The following is a 20504-nucleotide window of genomic DNA, read 5'->3' on the forward strand; positions in this document are numbered from 1 at the left end:
CTCCGATCCTCACAAGATCTCCTTCTCTACTCCCCTCTTATCTCCTCTTCCCACAATCGCATACAAGATTTCTCTCGCGCATCACCCCTACTCTGGAACTCTCTACCACAACATATCAGACTCTCACCTACCATCGAAACCTTCAAAAAGAGCCTGAAGACCCACCTCTTCCGACAAGCCTATAACCTGCAGTAACCACCGATCGACCAAACCGCTGCACGACCAGCTCTACCCTCGCCTACTGTATTATCACCCATCCCTTGAAGATTGTGAGCCCTCGCGGGCAGGGTCCTCTCTCCTCCTGTACCAGTTATGACTTGTATTGTTTAAGATTATTGTACTTGTTTTTATGTATACCCCTCCTCACATGTAAAGCGCCATGGAATAAATGGCGCTATAACAATAAATAATAATAATAATAATAATAAGTGATTAACCAACCTGATGTGAATTCTCTTACTTCTGAGTCAGGGATCCCTTTGGTGGTTACTGTGGGTAGTGGAGCTGGCCGGATTGACAGAGGTCTGCCACCTGACGATGATGATTGGAAATCTGGGGTTACTGATTGGGAGTATTTAAGCTTGCGTCAGTTTGTTCAGTCCCCCGTTACATTAGTCTCTCTTGCTTTGCTGCCAGTTTACACCAGAATGCTGATATAGTGGGGGAAAAGGTCGTGAGACCTCAGTGTTTTTTGTACATCAGTCGTGTTGGATTTATAAGGGTTTTTGCGTGATTGCAGACAGTGTCTTTCCTTTCCTATCCTATCTAGACAGTTTGGGCCCAATCATTTGCTCAGTCTATTTTCTGCCTGTGTTTGTCCTTCATCTGGTCTCACGGACAATATATGTTTGGGGGCTATTTCTTTGGGGTTCTACTCCGGGGCAGTTTAGATTTCACCTTTCTTGCTTTAGGCCTAGTTAGTTCTCTGGTTGTGTCGAGGCATCTAGGGCATCATAGGCACGCTCCACGGCTACTGTTAGTTGTGTTGTTAGGATTAGGGGTCTGCAATTCGCTAAGTGACCAACCTCTCTGGTCTCCTGGTGGCCTAGCCTATTCCTGCCATCCTCCTCGGTGACCTGTTCATAACATCAACCTCTGGAAGGTGGCAGGGGCATTTTTCATACCAAATGGCATCACCAGAAACTCAAACAGCTCAAATAGCGTTATAAAGGCAGACCTCTCCCGAGCTTCTTAGGTTAGGGGTGTCTGCCAATATCCCCTACTTAAGCCCATGAAAGTGAGGTACGATGCATTAGCTAGCTGCTCAAACAGCTCTTCTACCCTCTAGATGGGTTAGACCTCAAATGTGGTAAGAAGATTTAATTTCTTATAGTCTACACAGAACCTGATAGTACGGTCCCTTTTTGGGACAAAAACCACAGGCGAGGCACAGGCACTCTGTGATTTTTGTATTACCCCGAGGTTTAGCATCTTCTCTACCTATTCCTTCATGTGTGCCTTTCACCTCTGCTGACACCCGGTATGCAGACTTCCTTACCAGGGGATTAGTACCAGTATCCTCATAGCAAGTTGCTAAGTGAGTAATACCGATCTTCCCTGTGAAGACTTCTGTGAACTTGCTGAGCACCCCCATCAGCTCAGACTTCTGACTGTAGAATAGCTCAGGGTTAAACTCTGCTGACTCCAGGGACTCACACATTTAGTAAAAAATCAGCTTCCCCCTCTTCAGGCATGCTACAGACAGGTAAGACACAGGTCTCCCTGTCATGTTGAGCCTTCAACATATTTACATGGAGTACTTTCTGATGCTTTGCATGTTCATCTAGGGTCGCAACATAGTTAACATCATTTAGCCGGTTGTGTACAGGGTATGGTCCTTCCCATGCAGCCTGTAATTTATTCTGTAACATAGGGACCAACATCCAAACCTCCTGTCCCACCACATAGGCCCTCAGTCTGGCATTACGGTCATATCAGACCTTCTGGTTGATTTTGCCTGGGTCACGTTCTTATGGGCCATGTTGCTCAGTTTTTGCATTCTTTCCCTGAGTCACAGTATATATTCAACCACCGAGACTCTCGTAGTTTTGGGGTCACCCTCCCAACAGTCGAATCAAATCAAGTGGCCCCCTGACCCTCCTCCCATAAACCAGTTTGAAGGGGGAGAATCCTGTAAACACCTGGGGTACCTCTCTGTATGCAAACATCATATGAGGCAGGAACCACTCCCAGTCTCTTCCTTCAGTCTCCATCAGCATTTTGAGCATTTGTTTTAATGTCCCGTTAAAACGTTCAGAGTCCGTTGGTTTAGGGATGATAGCCGCTGGCCACAAAATTCAGCACTTGTATTTTTTCGTAGAGGCTTTCCAACAGATTGGACATGAATTGGGTTCCCTGATCAGTTAACATTTCGCTGGGGAAACCTACATGAGAGAAAACAGTAAAGCATCCTTCACTTTGTCCGCTCGGATGGAGGACAGCGCCACAGCTTCCAGATATCGTGTACCATAGTCCACCACTGTGAGGATGAACTTTTTGACAGAGTTGCTAGGTATTGCAAGTGACCCTATGATATCTACAGCCACTCGTTGGAAAGGCTCATCACTGTCAGTGGTATCAATGGGTCTTTCTGTATATTCCCAGACTTTCCGACTCTGACAAACTACACAGGATCGACAGTAATTGGCTCTATCCCCATCTTGGGCCAATAAAAATTGTGTGAGCCAAGCTTTAGTCTTTTGTACTCCAAGGTGTCCAGCCAGAGTAATTTCATGAGCAATTCTTAATAATTGTTCCCTAAATAGATAAGACACGACCAGCCGCTTTTTGCAGTCCCAATTGCTCTGTAGTATCAGTGGGAAGAGTCTATTTATACAGTCTGCCCTGGTCCCAGTACATTCTCTTTGTCAGAAGCAGTAGGGGGTTAGTCTGCAAGAAATCTGAGCTTCTCAAGACTGACATCGGTCAGCAGGGTCTCCTGGAAGCTCTGACTGTCAGTCAGCAGGCCCTGTCCTAGTGTGAATGCCAGTCTCTGGTCTGAAGCGGAGTCTGCAGGGTCAGTTATCAGGGACCTCGGTAGGTCTGCCATGTGAGGAGGCTCCCGGGCCATAGTATGGCCCTCTTCTTCTGGCAGTTCTATTTGAGACTAATTCTCTAATCTCTGGGGTCACAGCTGCCACATACGTACATTCCGGTGCATTGGTACATTTTCCCTCCACACACAGGATCTCAGGTGAGTCACTTACTTCCACCTTCTCTGTAGCATTTACTTGCAAGGGAGGGACATAGTGGGACATCATCCTCCCCAAGTCTGTGCCTAACAACACATTGGGAGAATAGCCTCTGGTCTTCCCACTTCCCTCAGTCCAGATACACACAGACCATGGTCCTTATATATCGGCAGGGTTTACCATTTCTGGATGCACCAGAGTTACCTCTGCTCTAGTGTCTGAGACCAATGGTAATTTTATTGCCAACAGTGACAGATTGACAGTTCTCATTGGTCCTCACAACAAAGCTGGCCACAAAGAGGACAGAAGGCGGGGGCTCAGGTGGCTTTGTGGTTATAGTTGGGCGATTCTCCCTATCAGGGAAGCCTGCACTGTGCCCCACTTTGCTGCAAGAGAGGCATCGAAATGTATAGCCTAAAGAATGTCTAGTCTCCGGGACCCTATAGGAGGTGGGTTTGGACAGCACTGGTGATCGATAGGCATAGGGAGAAGGGTCCCCGTTTGACTTACCTCCTTTTCCAGCTGAATCCTGATGACTTCTGCGCCTCAGGCAGCATGTTTGCCACATAATCTGCAATCTCTGCAGCCTGACCTGCAGTTTGTGGCTCTCGATCACACACAAATTGTGGTACAACCATGGTGCACACATGAAGAAAATGATCCTTGACCATAAGATCCGTTAAGTCCTCAAAACTGTTAACAGAAAGTCCCCTGATCCATTGGTGGAACGTGGTCCTCAAGGTGCTTATAACATCCGCATAGCTGTCAGCTGTTCCACATTGTAGGTTCCGAAACTTTCTCTGATACACTTCTGGAGTTAGGTTGTACTTCCTGATCAGGGCCACTTTTATTGCCTTATAGTTCCCATCTAGCTCTGGTGGGAGGCCAGCAAAAACTTCCAAGGATTTGCCTTTCAACCCTTGAGTTAAGTACTGCACCAACTGCTTACGGGGTAGAATGGTCTGCAGGTGTTTTCAAACCCCCGAAGAAAAGTATCCAAGTCCGTATCCTTCTCCATCACAGGGAAGTTTTCCCAAACATGGTCTCCTTGGATTTATGTCCTGGGAGGGGGTTAGCTGAGGACTATTACCCCTCTCTGAGCCATCTGAAGCTTGAAAGCCCTCTCAGCCCGGCGTTCCACCTCCTCTCTCTCTAACTAGCGTTCTGCAACAGCAGCCTCTCTCTCTCAGTCAGTACTGTAGAATACGCTGCAGGCGCAGATTGGGATCACTTGTTCACAGCTATTATAAGGTCATTTGTAAAGTAAAGTCCATAGGCTTCTCAGAACTGGCATTACTGGCACCTCCAGAGGGTATCACCGGTGCAAGAACTGGCATCGCTGGGCCGCTCCAAGGTGGACTCTTTTTGGCTAGGTAATTCAATATTTTGCTCTATGTCCTGCTCGACCAAGGCGCGCATCAGCAGTTCCTTGGATTTGTCAGCTGTCTCTATTCCTCTCAGCTCACAGAGAGCGATCAGAGCCTCCTTGCTTTGCTTCTTGTACAGGGCTGCCATATCAATGAACAGCCTTTTGCAAAATAAAAGATAGAAAAGAAAAATGGGGGAGGGTAACTGTTTGCAAGTATGTCTAAGTAAGCACCAAGTTGAACCTTATAGAACTGGTGCACTCCTTGCAAGGATACCAAATCTTTAGTACAGGGAACAATTGCTTAAACCATGCACTAATGCTCTAATAGAAATAAATTCTATCCCATCGCTGCACCAATATGTCACATACCCGCTTCTCAGCCTATGACTTGGGGGTTGCGTCTGCAAGGGTTAATCTCCTTTCACTCATTCCAGCGTGCAACCTCTGTTCTATGCTACAATGGGAGCATAAATCACACCCCGACAAAGACCGTGCTTCACACACGCTGCCACCACTCACCAAACATACGGGTGAGGAGTCCTGGAAATACTACTGTCTGCTTATCGCCAGGATCACACACTCTAAGGTTATGGGTTCTTTTAGAGTATACAAGGTTGAAACGTATTACAGTTTTAAGGCTGAGTGCAGACGGAGTTTTGAGCCCTGCGGATTTTTCCGTGCAGAATGGAAGAAATCCGCAGGTCAAATGACCTGCATTTTTCCTGCGTATTTCTTCCATTTTTCCTGCGGTTTCCTTGCGGTTTTTGTGCGGTTTTCCACTGCGGACTCCCCCCCCCCCTGCGGATTTGGTGACAGGGGAGATGGAAAACCGCACAAAACAAGTGACATGCTGCGGATTTTGTACCACAGGAAAACCGCGCGGAAAAATCTTCAGCGTCTGCACAGCGTTTTTTTTTTTCATTGCTTTTAAGGCTACTGTACATGACAATGCAGATATGCAACGCTTCTGCACGGTAAAATCCGCTGCGGATCCGCTGCAAATCTGCATCGTGTGCACACAGCCTAAGTTTTCATAGAAAAGGTACAGTTCTTACAATAAAAGGATATAAAAGTCTATTTATATAATTGCTTTTAATATTTTCATTTCCTGTTCTGTCCAGATGTCATCGTATCCCAGAATCCCAAGCGGAGGAAGTTCACCGACTGCCATATTGGGACACCCAAGTGATGGGTGTCTCAATATGGAAGCTGCTGCTGGTACCAACCTATTGCGTGGTACCACCAGCGGAACACAATCGCACCACACACTCTCTCTCACACACACACACTCTCTCTCACACTCTCTCGCTCACACTCGCAGCCTCTTGCGCGCTACGACCAGTGGAACACCATCGCAAACACCCTGCTGCCGGGATCAGCCGAGTGATTCACTGACTGCAGCCATCTTTGTACAGGATCGCATGCACAGTTTTAATGTGACCGCCGCTATCTGTCTGCACAAAGATGGCGGCTGTCTGATTTACTGCGCCTGCGCGAATTACACACAGGTGCAGTGAATCATTCGGCTGATCCTGGAGGCAGATGCGCAACGTGTCTACAGGCAGAGGAAGCCGATCACATTAAAAGGGTTTTCCCACGAACGAAAGTTCATTTAAAAATTGAATGTATCTGACCATGTACGGACTATACCACAACTCCTGGGAAATCACAGAGGATTTATTTTGTGAGGTAAAATATTTCACTGATTGTTTTTAAACAATATTTTACCTCACAAAATGTTTCCTCTGCCATTCTCCTGCTGTAATGTCAGTATTATCTTTTGCTTCCTGGACCTGAAGCAACAAACAGCCCCAGACCATCACACTACCACCATATTTTATTGTTGGTATGATGTTCCTTTTCTGAAATGTTTTTTAACTTCTACGTCAGATATAATGGGACATACACCTTCTAAAAAGTCCAAATTTTGTCTCAGTCCACAGAGTATTCTCCCAAAAGTCGTGACGACCCTGAATGTCCTTATTCGTAAGCAGTGATTTTCATTTTGGAACTCTGGCCTGAAGGTCATTTTTGCCCAGTCTCTTTCTTATGGTGCAGTCATGAACAGGGCTGTGGAGTCGGGTAAGCCAAACCTGCGACTCCGACTCTTCAATTTCCCTTATACTGACTGCGACTCCCACATATATTGCTTATATTTAAGTGAAAAATTTATTGTAGTACAATGTGAACATCAGACATTTAATCATCTTTATGATACAATAATCAAGATATTTAGATAGAAGATAATATATTATTTATTGGAATACAACTTTAGAACACAAAAAAACTAATAAATTGTAAATATGTAATACACTATGTAATATCGAATATATATATATATATATATATATATATATATATATATATATATATATATATATCACTGTGTAATAAACTGTAATAAACACACGTCACAGTGGATAATGGCTCTCACTGTGGTTTGCTGAATCCCAAAGCTTTAGAGAAGGCTTTAAAAGTTTTTCCAGACTGAGATCTCAATTACTTTCTCATTTGTTCCAGAAATTCTGCGGATTGTGGCATGATGTTTAGCTTTTGAGGCTCTTTTGGTCTACTTCACTATGTCAGGCAGGTCCTATTTAAGGGCTTTTTTGGTGGAGAACAAGTGTGGCAGTAATCAGGCCTGGATGTAACAGAGAATTTCAACTCCGCTTTCCAAAGATGTGATAAACCCATTACGGGTTTACTGCAACAGAGAGGGAGCCAGAAGACCGCAGCGTTTTATATCTTCTACTCCAGCACTGATTAGAAGCACTTCAACCTCATATTAAACGGTGCAAGTTTATTTTAGCAGTGCAGGGGTTAATCTGCTCAGTTGAGAGCTCCTGAAACCTTTCTTGCATTAAGGCTCAGCTGTCCACTGTTAGGCACTCCCAACTCCTATATAATCTTGACTGACTAGAATTCATTGTCAAAGCAAGCTTTGGCTGCATGGCTGGAGGTGGCTGGTGGCTATTATTGGAGAAGGTGTTTGGTGGATTTATCAGTTGTGGCTAGGTTTTGAGTGTTTGATAATTCACTTTCTTCTCCTATTTTGGTTTAACCGCACTCTCCACTCTCTGATGCATTTTATGTTACAAGTGTCAGTATATCTGTATGTTTGGTATTTTTTGCTACTCCTATTAACTTGTTTGTTTGGTTCGTGTACTACAGTATACTACCATTCCCCTCTTCCCTGGGTGGGGGAAGGGTACAGACTGAAGGCGGATTCAGGAGCTAAGGCAAGGTACGTGGGCCCCAGCATCTTCACCATCAGAATAAATCCGGGGAATAGGGCGAGCTAGGACGCCCATAGCGTTAGGAACAGGGAAGGACCCCTTGGTCACGGGACACCCGACAACAGAGTCGTGGCAAAACCACAGTTAATTTACATTTTTTGGGGGGATAATCACTTTCACACAGGCCCTGTAGGTTTGAACTTCTTTTTCCTTAATAAGACCTACATTTAAAAACTGCATTTTGTGTTTACTTTTGTTATCTTTGTCTAATATTTGTTGATCTGAAACATTTACGTGTGACAAATATGCAAAAGAATAGGAAATAAGGAGGGGAGCAAACACTTTAACACAACTGTAAAATTCATACATACACACAGTGGGGACTATAAGTATTTGACAAAACTTACAAAATCTGCAGTGTATCATCTACAAAATATGGAAAAGTCTGTAATTTTTATCATAGCTACACTTCAATTGAGAGACAATCTTTAAATAAAAAAAAACAGAAAATCACATTGTATGATTTTTACATACCGTATTTTTCGGATTATAAGACGCACTTTTGTTCCCCCAGATTTTTTGGGGAAAGTGGGGGGTGCGTCTTCTAATCCGAATCTGTGTGCTGTAGAGGAAGGGGGCGGCTCTGGAGTCATGTCAGAGGGCTGGGGTGGGCTGGCTGCAGAGACAGCGGGAGGTCCTGTGCTCCCGCTCATTAGGATCATGTAATATTCACTGCACCCGCTGTCCATCACCTCAGTGCTGAAGCAGCGCCGAGTTGGTAGACAGGGAAGCAGTGCACTGCGAGTCACGTGACCGCAGGTCCTATTGGTCACATCATGGAAGGTCCTGTAGCTACAATCAAGTGCCAGAATGAGCAGCTGCTGCCTCGTGCCTTCGCAGGAGAAGGATGTCAGCACACACAGACACAGGAAGAGCCACGGGGGGGAGCTGGAAGCAGGAGCCATCATCGGAAGGTGAGTTAACTGTTTGTTATTTTATCATGTGCTTGCCAGCAGGGGGGAAATATAGGGACAGGGGCCATGTCTGCCAGCAGGGGGGAATATAGGGATGGGGGGGGACAATGTGTGCCAGCAGGGGGGGAATATATGGACGGGAAGACAATGTGTTCCAGCAAGTGGGAATATAGGGACGGGGGGGGGACAATGTGTTCCAGCAAGTGGGAATATAGGGACAGGGGGGACAATGTGTTCCAGCAAGTGGGAATATAGGGACGGGGGGGACAATGTGTGCCAGGAGGGGGGAATATATGGACGGGGTGGCAATGTGTGCCAGCAGGGGGGAATATAGGGAAGGGGGGACAATATGTGCCAGCGGGGGGGGGAATATAGGGACGGGGGGGACAATGTGTGCCAGCAGGGGGGAATATAGGGACACGGGGGCCATATGCAGCAGGGAGGCATATAACGAGAGAGGGGGGCAATGTGCGTGCCAGCAGGGGGGCATATAGAGGGGGGCCATGCGAGTGCCAGCAGGGGGGCATATAGTGACCGGGGGGCCATATCCAGGATGGGATGGGTGGGGGGCTGTGTGCCAGCACAAGGGGGCAATGTGCCAGGATGGGGGTTATATAGATACCAGGATGAGGGACATATACAGTATATAATTTGAAAGACGGACACTGACATTATAAGACACACCTCCATTTAACATAGAAAAAAATTTATCTTTTTCTTCACCAAATTTGGGGGTGCGTCTTATAATCAGGTGCGTCCTATAAAGTGAAAAATACGGTATTTCATGCAACAAAATGCAATTTAATTACTTTAAGTATTTGATCACCAACCAACCAACAAGAATTCTGGCTCTTATACACCTGTTAAGTTTTTCTTTAACCCCTTCATGACCCAGCCTATTTTGACCTTAATGACCTGACTATTTTTGGCAACTCTGAGCAGTGTCCCTTTATGAGGTAATAATTCAGGAATGCTTCAACGGATCTTAGCATTTCTGAGAATGTTTTTTCGTGACATATTGGGCTTCACATTCGTGGTAAATTTAGGTCGATAATTTTTGCGTTTATTTGTGGAAAAAAAAAATCAGTAATTTGGCAAAAATTTTGCAATTTTCAAATTTTGAGTTTTTAATCTATTAACCCCTTCACCCCCAAGGGTGGTTTGCACGTTCATGACCGGGCCAATTTTTACAATTCTGACCACTGACCCTTTATGAGGTAATAACTCTGAAACGTTTCCATGGATCCCGGTGATTCTGACATTGTTTTCTCATGACATATTGTACTTCATGTTAGTGGTAAAATTTCATTCATATATCTTACGGTTATTAGTGAAAAAAAACTTCGCAATTTCGCAATTTTCCAACTTTGAATTTTTATGCCCTTAAATCACAGAGATACAGCACACAAAATAACTTAATAAATAACATTTCCCACATGTTTACTTTACATCAGCACAATTTTGGAACCAAAATTTTTTTTGTTAGGAAGTTATAAGGGTTAAAAGTTGACCAGCGATTTCTCATTTTTACAACACCATTTTATTTTTACGGACCACATCACATTTGAAGCCACTTTGAGGGGTCTATATGATAGAAAATACCCAAAAGTGACACCATTCTAAAAACTGCACCCCTCAACGTGCTCAAAACCACATTAAAGAAGTTTATTAACCCTTCAGGTGCTTCACAGGAATTTTTTGAATATTTAAAAAAAAAAATGAACATTTAACTTTTTATCACAAAAAAAATAATTCAGGTTCAATTTTTTTATTTTACCAAGGGTAAAAGGAGAAATTGGACTGGAAAAGTTATTGTGCAATTTGTCCTGAGTACGCTGATACCTGATATGTCGGGGGAACCACTGTTTCGGCGCAAGGCAGCGCTCAGAAGGGAAGGAGCGCCGTTTGAATTTTTCAATGCAAAATTGGCTGGAATTCTGATCGGACGCCATGTCATGTTTGGAGAGCCCCTGATGTACCTAAACAGTGGAAACCCCCCACAAGTGACCCCATTTTGGAAACTAGACCCCCCAAGGAACTTATCTACATATGTGTTGAGAACTTTGAACTCACAAGGGCTTCACAGAAGTTTATAACGTACAGCGGTACAATTAAAAAATCATTTTTTCCACAAAAATGATCTTTTTACCCCCAATTTTTATTTTCCCAAGGGTAACAGGACCCTTAAAGTTATTGTGCAATTTGTCCTGAGTATACTGATACCCCATATGTGGGTGTAAACGACTATTTGAGCGCATGGCAGAGCTCGAAAGGGAAGCAGCGCCATTTGACTTTTTTGGCTGGAATTTAGATCAGACACCATGTCGCGTTTGGAAAGCCCCTGATGTACCAAAACAGTGGAAACCCCCCACAAATGACACCATTTTGGAAACTAGACCCCCCAAGGAACTTATCTAGATGTTTGGTGAGCACTTTGAACCCCCCCAAGGGCTTCACAGAAGTTTATAACGTACAGCCGTACAATTATAAAATCATAGTTTTTCCACAAAAATGATCTTTTCACCGCCAATTTTTATTTTCCCAAGGGTAACAGGACCCTAAAAGTTATTGTGCAATTTGTCCTGAGTACGCTGATACCCCACATGTGGGGGTAAACCACTATTTGGGTGCATAGCAGAGCTCGGAAGGGAAACAGCGCCATTTGACTTTTTTGGCTGGAATTGAGATCGAACACCATGTCGCGTTTGGAGAGACCCTGATGTACCTAAACTGTGGAATCCCCCCACAAGTGACCCCATTTTGTAAACTGACCCCCTAAGGAACTTCTCTAGATGTGTGGTGAGCACTTTGAACTCTTCCAGTGCTTCACAGAAGTTTATAACGCCCGGGCGTGAAAATAAAAAAATCGTATTTTTTCCACAAACATGATCACTAAGTCCCCATTTTTTTATTTTCCCAAGGGTACCAGGAGACAATGGACCCCAAAAGTTGTTGTCCAATTTGTCCTGAGTACCCTGATACCCCATATGTGGGAGAAAACTACTGTATGGGCACACGTCGGGGCTCGGAAGGGAAGTAGTGACATTTTGGAATGCAGACTTTGATGGAATGGTCTGCGGGTGTTATGTAGCCTTTGGAGAGCCCCTAATGTACCTAAACAGTGGAAACCCCCCACAAATGACACCATTTTGAAAACTAGACCCCCTAAGGAACTTATCTAGATGTGTGGTGAGCACTTTGAACCCCCAAGGGCTTCACAGAAGTTTATAACACCCGGGCGCGAAAATAAAAAAATAATTTTTTTCCCACAAAAATGATATTTTTGCCCCCAATGTTTTATTTTCCTAAGGGCAAAAGGACAAATAGGACCCCAAAAGTTGTTTTGCAATTTGTCCTGAGTAGGCTGATACCCCATATGTGGGGGTAAAACACTGTTTGGGTGCATGGCAGAGCTTGGAAGGGAAGGAACACCCTTTTACTTTTTCAACGCAGAATTGGCTGGAATTGAGATCAGAAGCCATGTTGCGTTTGGAGAGCACCTGATGTGCCCAAACAGTGGAAATCCCCCAATTCTAACTCCAACCCTAACCCCAACACACCCCTAACCCTAATCTCAGCCCTAACCCTAGCCCAACCCTAACGGGAAAATGGAAATAAATACATTTTTTTAATTTTATTATTTTTCCCTAACTAAGGGGGTGATAACGGGGGGTTTGATTTACTATTTATGGCGGTTTTTATTTTTGGCAGCTTTCACACGCTAAAATATGCTTTTTATTGTAAAAATAGTTTTTGCATCACCACATATTGAGAGCTATAATTTTTCCGTATTTTGACCCACCGAGTCATGTGAGGTCTTATTTTTTGCGGGACGAGTTGACGTTTTTATTGGTATCATGATCGGGCACGTGACCTTTTTCTGATCGCTTTTTATTCCAATTTTTGGGACGCAGAATGAACAAAAACCAGCGTTTCATGAATTTCTACCAGCGTTTCATGAATTTCTTTTGGGGGGGTGCGTTTACACCGTTCCGCGTGCGGTAAAATTGATAAAGCGGTTTTATTCTTCGGGTCAGTACGGTTACAGCGATACCTCATTTATGTCTTTTTTTATGTTTTGGCGCTTTTATGCAATAAAAACTATTTTATATAAAAAATAATTATTTTTGCATCGCTTTATTCTGCGAGCTATAACTTTTTTATTTTTTCACTGATGATGCTGTGTGGCGGCTCGTTTTTTGCGGGACAAGATGACGTTTTCAGCGGTACCATGGATATCTATATGCGTCTTTTTGATCGCGCGTTATTGCACTTTTTGTTCGGCGGTATAAAAAAATCTTTTGCTTCGTTTTTTATTTTTATTTTTTAAGGGGTTCGCTAAAGAGGTTAACTAATGGGACAGTTTTATAGGGCGGGTCATTACGGACACGGTGATACCAAATATGTGTACTTATATTGTTTTTTTTTTTATTTCCAAAAAATGAATTTATTAGGGATTTTTTTTTTTTTTTATTTTAGCGATTTTTTTAAAATTTTTACACTTTTTTTTTTTTTTTTTACTTTATTGCAATCTGTCACAGGCAGTGCAGAAGGCTTCCTCATGCCTGCGCTTTGCAGGCACTGAGGAAGCCAGCTCCTTGCAGGCCCCGGAAGGTCCCCGTCGCCATCTTGGATCCGGGGGCCTGCAGGGAAAGAGCCCCCCGCAGCAGCGCTGCACATTGCACTGCTGTGGGGGGCTCAGGGAAGCATGGAGGGAGCCCCCTCCCTGCCGATGCTTCCCTTTAACCCCCGGTAGACCGCGATCGTGTTTGATCGCGGTGTGCAAGGGGTTAACGTGTCGGGGGCGGTCCGTGACCGCCCCTGACGCATAGTGCCGGGTGTCAGCTGTGATAATCAGCTGACACCCGGCCGCGATCAGCGGCGCTCACCACGTGGGCGCCGCTGATCACGCTAGACGCACTATCCCGTCCATGGGCATAGGGGCCCGGGTCCCATGGACGGGATAGTACGTCTGATGTCAGAAAGGGGTTAAACTAGGGTCGATGCCTGAACTTTCTCAGAATCATCCTTACCCCATTTGGCGAGATATTGCATAGAGCCCTGGACCAATGAAGATTAACAGTCAACTTGTATGTCTTCTATTTTCTAATAATTGCACCAACAGTTGTTGCCTTCTCACCAAGCTGCTTGCTTATTGACCTGTTGCCCATACCCATCCTTGTGGAGGTCTACGATTTTTTACCTTGTGTCTTTAGACAGCACTTTGGTCTTGGCCACGGTTGAGAGGTTGGAGGGTGATTAATTGTGTGGACAGTGTGTCTTATACAGATAATGCATTCATAATAAAAGGTAATGAGTGCAGAGTTAAGGGCCCGTTACACTAAGCGATATCGCTAGCAATATCGCTGTAATGTCACCGATTTTGTGACGCAGCAGCGATATTGCTAGCGATATGCTATGTCTGATACTTACTTCCGACCAGCTCCCCCGCTGATTACCGCTGATCGCACGAGAACGTCCTGGGCCGTTTCTCGTCGGCCACTTCCTGCTGGGCTTCCTGTGGCGCCGACGAGCGACGTGTGGACACGGGCGAGCGGACAACAGGATTGCCTCGTCTGACAGGTAAGTAGTGACCCCCGACCACTGCTATGTCGCTGGTGAGATCTGCCTGTGTGGCAGCTCACTAGCGACCACTTAGCGATGCACCAGCGATCCTGACAGCGTCATATCACTGGTCGGGATCGCTGGTACATCGCTAAGTGTAACGGTACCCTAAGAGGGCTTCTTAAAGAAAAACTAACAGGCCTATAAGAGCCAGAATTCTTGCTGGTTGGTAGGTGATCAAATACTTACCGTAATTAAATTGTATTTTATGGCATGAAATAAGTAAAAATCATGCAATGTGACTTTTTTATTTTTAAATTTTAGCTTTAAGATTCTCTCAGTTGAAGTGTAGCTAAGATAAAAATTACAGACCTTTCCATTATTTGTAGGTGGGAAAACTTGGCAGTGCATCAAATACTTATTTTCCCCACTGTATACACAATATAAATTACATAAATTTTCTAATACATATATAACCGTCAAAACATGTACAGTGACTTACTATTTCAGTCAAAATATATTTTATACTGTGGTGATAGGCTCACTTGACTGCACATACAGGTAGACACAAGAACACAGTCTCTATAAATCTTCCACTGGTTTAATAAAAGTAGTGCATAAAGCAGTGCAATGTTGTTATGGAAATGTATATGTATTTCATATAGATCTCACTTGCCTGCTATAGGCTATATACTCCATATACTGCTATATACTTATGTATTCTTATATAGCCATAATGCACACAGATACATATTTACAGTTTGAACTCTATAACTAGTTGGTGGAAATAACCTGCTACCCCCCCCATGAGAGAGTCTGGGGAGGTGATGTGATCTCATGATAGCATTGTCTTGTGACATTTGTCCCAGACATACAGAAGAGGAAGAAAGGCCAGATGTGCCAGCCGATACCAGAACATGCTGAGACAGCAGGAAAATGGGCCGTAAATTATATTGCTAGAATCAGCTTTTCGGTAAACTCTCCCATATATGTTCATGTAGTCAAACTGACCAATTAGATAAGTAAAGCCTTTATGTTAATGAATAACCACTCCTTCTGTACGAACTGATAAAAGACCATGAATGTGAATAAAGTTTCCAGAGTTTTTCTGGAAGGTATTGCCGCTAACCAGGTGTGGCGTCTTTCCTTCCTTGAGCGCTCAATAAGACTCTGTCTAATTAGGACAGGCCACAGTACACACAGGGGTAAATCTACCCAAATCAAAAATATTTCCACATCAATGTCAACAAAACAAACCCGGCCTTCTTGGTTTAAGGAAAATAAAAACATAACATAACATATGGCGTAGTCTATGTTTCTCCAGGAACCTGCCCGCTCAGGAACAAACAAAAGGTTCAGCTTGTTAACATGAAAGCACAGCTCCAGAGCTTGCACCTGAAAATAACCCCACACTGAATGCTCTAGAACAGGGTTTCCCAACTCCAGTCCTCAAGGCACACCAACAGATCATGTTTTCAGGATTTCCTTAGTATTGCTCAGGTGATAATTGCTTCACCTGTGGAATACAAAGGAAATCCTGAAAACATGATCTGTTGGTGTGCCTTGAGGACTGGAGTTGGGAAACCCTGCTCTAGAAGGCTGAGTCAACCTAGCACTAAACATGGCTGATTAACCCCTTTCAGCACTTCGTGTGCTGGAGCATTTTCCTAGGTTGCCATCACTGAAGCCAACCCCTTTAGTGAAACATATGTCCCCTCCAGTACTTTGTCACAATACATTGTTAAATGAGAAAAGTGCAATTATCTAAACAAAACGCTGTTTTTATTGCCAGGAATCTAAACAGGTCTTAAATAGACAGTGAATCCATAAAGGGACTAATATTATATGGCAGTTGCCCTGTACCCCGATCAGTAACGAGTATCTAGAACTATTAACCACTCATTTGCAGATATGCATGTTTGAGGGATATATACACATTTAATGCAATGATTGCATTTTTTGCTGTGATCATTACCGAACAAGAGACAAGTATGTGTGATAAGGTCAAGTGTAAATAGAATACACTATACAATCTACCAGATACCAATCAGGGCTGTGGAGTCGGAGTCGGAGTCGTGGAGTCGGAGTCGGAGCTCATTTTGGTGGAGTCGGAGTTGGAGTCGGTATAAAATGGACCGACTCCGACTCCTAAAATATATAATAAATTGGGTACAGTAATTCAATGCAGGATGTGCTGAATATTTTTTCATAGGAGTTTGGGAAAGTTATGAAATGTCCTATAAATGGCTGTTATATTCCTGATCTAAGGCTACATTCACACACAACGTTTTTCCTGTGTTTTTTGAGGATACGTTTTTCAGCTGCAAAAGCTGATCATCTTTTTAAAAAACTGCATCACCTGAAAGGTTTTTGAGCTCATAGATAATGTTTTCAATAGCAAAAGCAGATTAGAAATCTGCTCTATCCATTTATCCATATCTGTCTATCCATATCGTATCTGTACCAAAAAGAATGAAAACCGGGTAGTACACCAATATATATTCTGTTCTATCTAAACATCTTGATTATTGGATCATAAAAATGATTAAATGTCTGAGGTTCACATTGTACTACAATAAATTTTTCACTTAAATATAAGCAATATGTGTGGGAGTCGGAGTCGGAGTCGTGGAGTCGGAGTCGGAGTTGGAGTCGGTGTAAGGGAAATTGAGGAGTCGGAGTCGCAGGTTTGGCTTACCGACTCCACAGCCCTGATACCAATAGAAATAAGCTTGACTAAAAAAAACGCACCAATAGCTCCAAGCAGTAAAAACAAAAAAGGGGATTAGCTACAATAATACACATGCGACTATACCCTGATAAGTGCCTGCCCACCTGCCATTGTAAGAAGACTGGGACCCACTAAAGATGTATACGTAATAAGGTGGCAAAAAAGAGAATACAAGTATAACAGAATGCAATAATGAAACTAACACAAGACAAAAGGGTCTCCAGGCTTGAATAGGAAGGGGCATGTCATCCCTTTCATTTATAAAGTTAGATTAACCTTAATTACATATGACATAAAAAGAAATATGTTGTCAAAACTCACCTGAGTATCGGTTAGATGCAAAATTGTCTTCTTATAAGATATAATATCAAAATCTGTGGCTTTCCAAACGGAATGGTTAAGAAGATCACCAACTTTCTTCTTACGGGTAATCACAATCAGATACATTCCTGAGAGATTGGAGAAAAACATTAGGCAAGAAAACAATCCCTTCTTAAAGCCTCAGGGTGTGTGCACACGATGCAGATTTTTTGTGCAGAACAATCCGCATTGCTTGGCAGAAACAGCAGGGTAAAATGCATGCAGTTTTCCCTGCGGATTCCTATACTTTGAATTGATGCAGATTCTAGTGCGGTTTGGAGGGAGAGAGAGAGGGAGAGGAAGAGGGGGAGGGGAGAGGGAGAGAGAGGGGGAGGGGGGGGAGGGAAAGAGAGAGGATTTGGTTTTCCATAGGTTTACATGGTACTGTAAACCGCATGGAAACTGCTGCGGATCCGCAGGACCAAAACCGCTTGCGGATCCGCAGCAAAATCTGCAACGTGTGCACACACCCTCAGACATCAGTGTTTGTTCACGTATGCAAAAAAAAAAAAAAAAAAGGATCAGATTGTCATCAGTGTTTTGGATCCGAGTTTTATGAGTGTTTTATCAGTGTCAGTTTTCATCATCTGTGCTTCATCAGCAATTTTGACGCATGGATAAATAAATTGCAAATATTCTGCCTTCCTTAGCAATGTTACTCACTGACTGCTCACTAAGTCCATGTCAATCACACATCCCACGGACGGCATAAGTCTTTTTCAGAATAACTTTCTACAGTTTCAAGAATCAACAATATTCAGGATTGAGAGTCCTCAGTAGTTGATACCTTTTAATGGCTAACTGAAAAGATGGTAACACATTACAAGCTTTCAAGACTACTCAGGTCTCTTCATCAGGCTAGACTAATACAAAATCAGAAGTCACATATTTATGCACAATACAGCCTAGAAAAAATGCAATAGATAAGACAAGTGACGTGAAGCAGAACTATCAATATGGGAGAGGGAGAAACATAAATATAAACATTGGACCAGTTCATAGATAAGGAGTCCGGATGTTTTAAGGTCCTCTGACTGGGGTCTAGTTCTGTGTTGTGAAGCCCCCACACGGTTTTAAAAGGAAATTCCTTAATTGATGTAAAAAGACATAAATCCATGCGACACATTCATTCCAGCACTGAGAGTGTCAATGGTCGTCATAAATTTGTACTCCCAAACTCGTCTCTCTCTCTGAGAATTGAAGTTACCTTTCAATACCAGTAATTTCATATCCACGCTGCTGTGTTCAGGGATACAGAACTGTTTTGCCACAGGTAGATCCATTCTTTTTTCTCTTATTGTGTGACGATGAGCATTCATCCTTGTTGTAAGCTTTTGCCCTGTCTCACCCACATACAGACCCCCAGTTGGACATTTAGTACAAATAATTAAGTACACCATATTAGAATCAACAAATGTTCAGTTAGGTCCAGAAATGGATGGACAGTGACCCACTCTTCGCGATTTGGACTTTGAATGCCTTTTTTAAAAGAAACTACTAAAATGCAATTGAAGTGTAGGCTTTCAGGTTTAATTAAAGGAGGTGAAGAAAAATATTCTGTGACAAGTTCAGGAATTGCAACCATTTTTCTTCTACAAACCCTTCTCATTTCAAGGTCTCAAAAATCATTGAACAAATTAACTTTACTATAAATTAGATATTCATTTTGAATACTAGATGTTTTTTGGCAACGTCTAATATGGACTGTTTTTAATGCAGACAATGGTTTACACTTTGCGGTAAACCCTCTATATTTGCCCTCACAAAGTCTTCTCTTTATAGTAGACAAATACCAAAACAACTACTATTTGAAGAATGTTCTTCACTTGGGTGGAAGTAGTGAAAGGTTTTTTGTTTTCCAGAGCAGAAAGGATATTTTGCGATCATTCCCACGGTTGTCTTCAATGGACAACCACCAGGCCTTTTTGAGTCCTCCAGCCCACCAAAGCCCTCTGTTTGCAGAATGTACCAAACTGTTGATTTAGCCACTCCTATCATTACCGCTGTATCTCTAATGGGTTGCTTCTTTTTATTCAGCTTAATAAGGGTCTGTTTCTGTTCCATTGAGAGCTCCTTTGATCACATATTTTGGGTTCACAGCAACAGATTCTCATGGGGGGTTCAAAGTTCTCACCACACATCTAGATAAGTTCCTTGGGGGGGTCTAGTTTCCAAAATGGTGTCATTTGTGGGGGGTTTCCACTTTTTAGGCACATCAGGGGCTTTCCAAATGTGATATGGCGTCAAGCCAATTCTGCGTTGAAAAAGTCAAGCGGCGCTCCTTCCCTTCTGAGCTCTGCCATGCCCCCAAACAGTGGTTCCTCCCACATATCAGGTATCAGCGTACTCAGGACAAATTGCACAATACCTTTTGCATCCAATTTCTCCTGTTACCCTTGGTAAAATAAAATGGACCTGAAGTAATTTTTGTGTGAAAAAAGTTAAATGTTCATTTTTTTTATACATTCACAAAATACCTGTGAAGCACCTGAAGGGTTAATAAACTTCTTGAATGTGATTTTGAGCACCTTGAGGGGTGCAGTTTTTAGAATGGTGTCACTTTTGGGTATTTTCTATCATATAGACCCCTCAAAGTGACTTCAAATGTGATGTGGTCCCAAAAAAAAAAAAAAAAAAAAAAATGGTGTTGTAAAAATGAGAAATCGCTGGTCAGCTTTTAACACTTATAACTTCCTAACAAAAAAAAAATTGGGTTCCATAATTGTGCTGATGTAAAGTAAACACGAGGCAAATGTTATTAAGTTTTTTGTGTGCCGTATCTCTGATTTAAAGGGCATAAAAATTCAAAGTTGGAAAATTCCGAAATGTTCAAAATTTTCGTCAAATTTCCGTTTTCTTTTTCACAAATAAATGCAAGTTATATGACAGAAATTGTACCAGTAACATGAAGTACAATATGTCACGAGAAAAACAATGACAGAATCATCGGGATCCATGGAAGTATTGCAGAGTTATTACCTCATAAAGTGACAGTGGTCAGAATTGTAAAAATTGGCCCGTCATTAACATGCAAACCACCCTTGGGAGTAAAGGGGTTAATGACCAAGCTAATTTTTA

The 20504-nt window shown here is 43.0% G+C and overlaps 1 protein-coding gene across 3 annotated transcripts in view; it reads right to left on the reverse strand.

Annotated features, from left to right (window-relative positions):
* The window catches only part of SACM1L (SAC1 like phosphatidylinositide phosphatase), a 449760-nt gene that overhangs the window by 281210 nt on the left and 148046 nt on the right, over positions 1-20504 (reverse strand). For all 3 annotated transcript variants that reach the window (XM_073549855.1, XM_073549857.1, XM_073549856.1), the window contains one exon: positions 17388-17515. In XM_073549855.1, coding sequence (XP_073405956.1) covers positions 17388-17515 — 128 coding nt within the window. The remainder of the gene's footprint in view (positions 1-17387; positions 17516-20504) is intronic.

This window comes from Dendrobates tinctorius, unplaced genomic scaffold (genome assembly GCF_039654945.1).
Source record: "Dendrobates tinctorius isolate UK_male_01 unplaced genomic scaffold, ASM3965494v1 ptg000162l, whole genome shotgun sequence".
NCBI lineage: Eukaryota > Metazoa > Chordata > Amphibia > Anura > Dendrobatidae > Dendrobates > Dendrobates tinctorius.